The 1,217-nt window shown below is 47.0% G+C and overlaps 1 protein-coding gene across 1 annotated transcript in view; it reads left to right on the top strand.

The window, feature by feature from the left end:
* The window catches only part of Itga10 (integrin subunit alpha 10), an 18,201-nt gene that overhangs the window by 3,722 nt on the left and 13,262 nt on the right, over positions 1–1,217 (top strand). The window contains exon 4 of the mRNA XM_026783887.1: positions 574–724. Within this exon, the coding sequence (XP_026639688.1) occupies positions 574–724 (151 nt within the window). The remainder of the gene's footprint in view (positions 1–573; positions 725–1,217) is intronic.

Consider the following 1,217-nt stretch of genomic DNA (forward strand, 5'->3'; position numbering starts at 1 on the left):
GTATCTCACAGTGTCTCTGAGTGTATCTCACAGTGTCTCTGAGTGTATCTCACAGTGTCTCTGAGTGTATCTCACAGTGTCTCTGAGTGTATCTCTCCTGGTCTGTCTGTTTCCGTGACCAGAGCCCCATCTCTTCTTTGCTATTTCCATGTCAATTCTGATCCTTAGCTTTTTAGCCACTTGTGTCCTAACCTCCTTTCCAAACACGATCCTAAACTCGCCTCCGGGGAGACTGCCTGACACCACGACTAGTGTCTATTCTCCATCTTCTTGATCTTGTCAACCCAAACACAACGTTCACTGAATGAATCTATGAATGAATAAAGCTGGCACTAACTTACACTGATGATAGGTTATTCTATATTCTATATATTCTGGGCACCCAAACATTCAAGCCGTGACTTTGTGCCAGTTTGCATGTTAACACTGTTGGAGAATGGCCTAGAAGACACAACATCTGACCTCAGTGAATGGATAACAGTGTTAAATACACATGTGTGTGTGTGCAGAGCGTGTGTATACTCACATGCACACGTACATGCATGACCGTACTTCATTTTTTTCTTTTCTTAGCACAGAAGGGTTCAGCCAGTCCCGGGGGGGCAGACCTGAGGCTGCAAGGCTGCTGGTGGTTGTCACTGATGGGGAATCTCATGATGGAGAGGAGCTTCCAGCCGCACTAAAGGCCTGTGAGGCTGGAAAAGTAACACGTTACGGGATCGCGGTGAGACTTGACTCTGGTGCTTTCTGGTTTTGTTTTGTGTTGTAGTGCATGTGTATTTGTATGGTGTGTGTTGTTTGTTGTGTGTACGTGCGTGTGTCTGTATGCATGTGTGCACATACCATGGTGTATATATATGGAGGTCAGAGAACCACATCAGATGTCGGTCCTCACCTTCCACGTTGTTTGAGACTGGGTCCCTAGTTCAGCTGCATACTCTAAGCCAGGCTAGCTGGCCCACAGGCCTGGTCAAGTCTTCTGACTCGGCTTCCTGTCTCCTGGTAGGGGCATGCTGGGATTGCAGATAAACCTGAGCTACTGTGTCCAGCATTTTCTGTGGGTCTGGGGATCTGAACTCAGGTTGTCAGTTTGCATGGCAAGCACATTACTCCCCGAGTCATCTCCCAGACCAAGAATCGACTCTGGAGCTAAAAAGAGAGATGGAGAAAGGTTTTCTAAATATGTAACAGAGAAAATAGTATTAGCCACCGCCTGG

Source organism: Microtus ochrogaster, chromosome 21 (assembly GCF_000317375.1).
Source record: "Microtus ochrogaster isolate Prairie Vole_2 chromosome 21, MicOch1.0, whole genome shotgun sequence".
Taxonomy (NCBI): Eukaryota; Metazoa; Chordata; class Mammalia; order Rodentia; family Cricetidae; genus Microtus; species Microtus ochrogaster.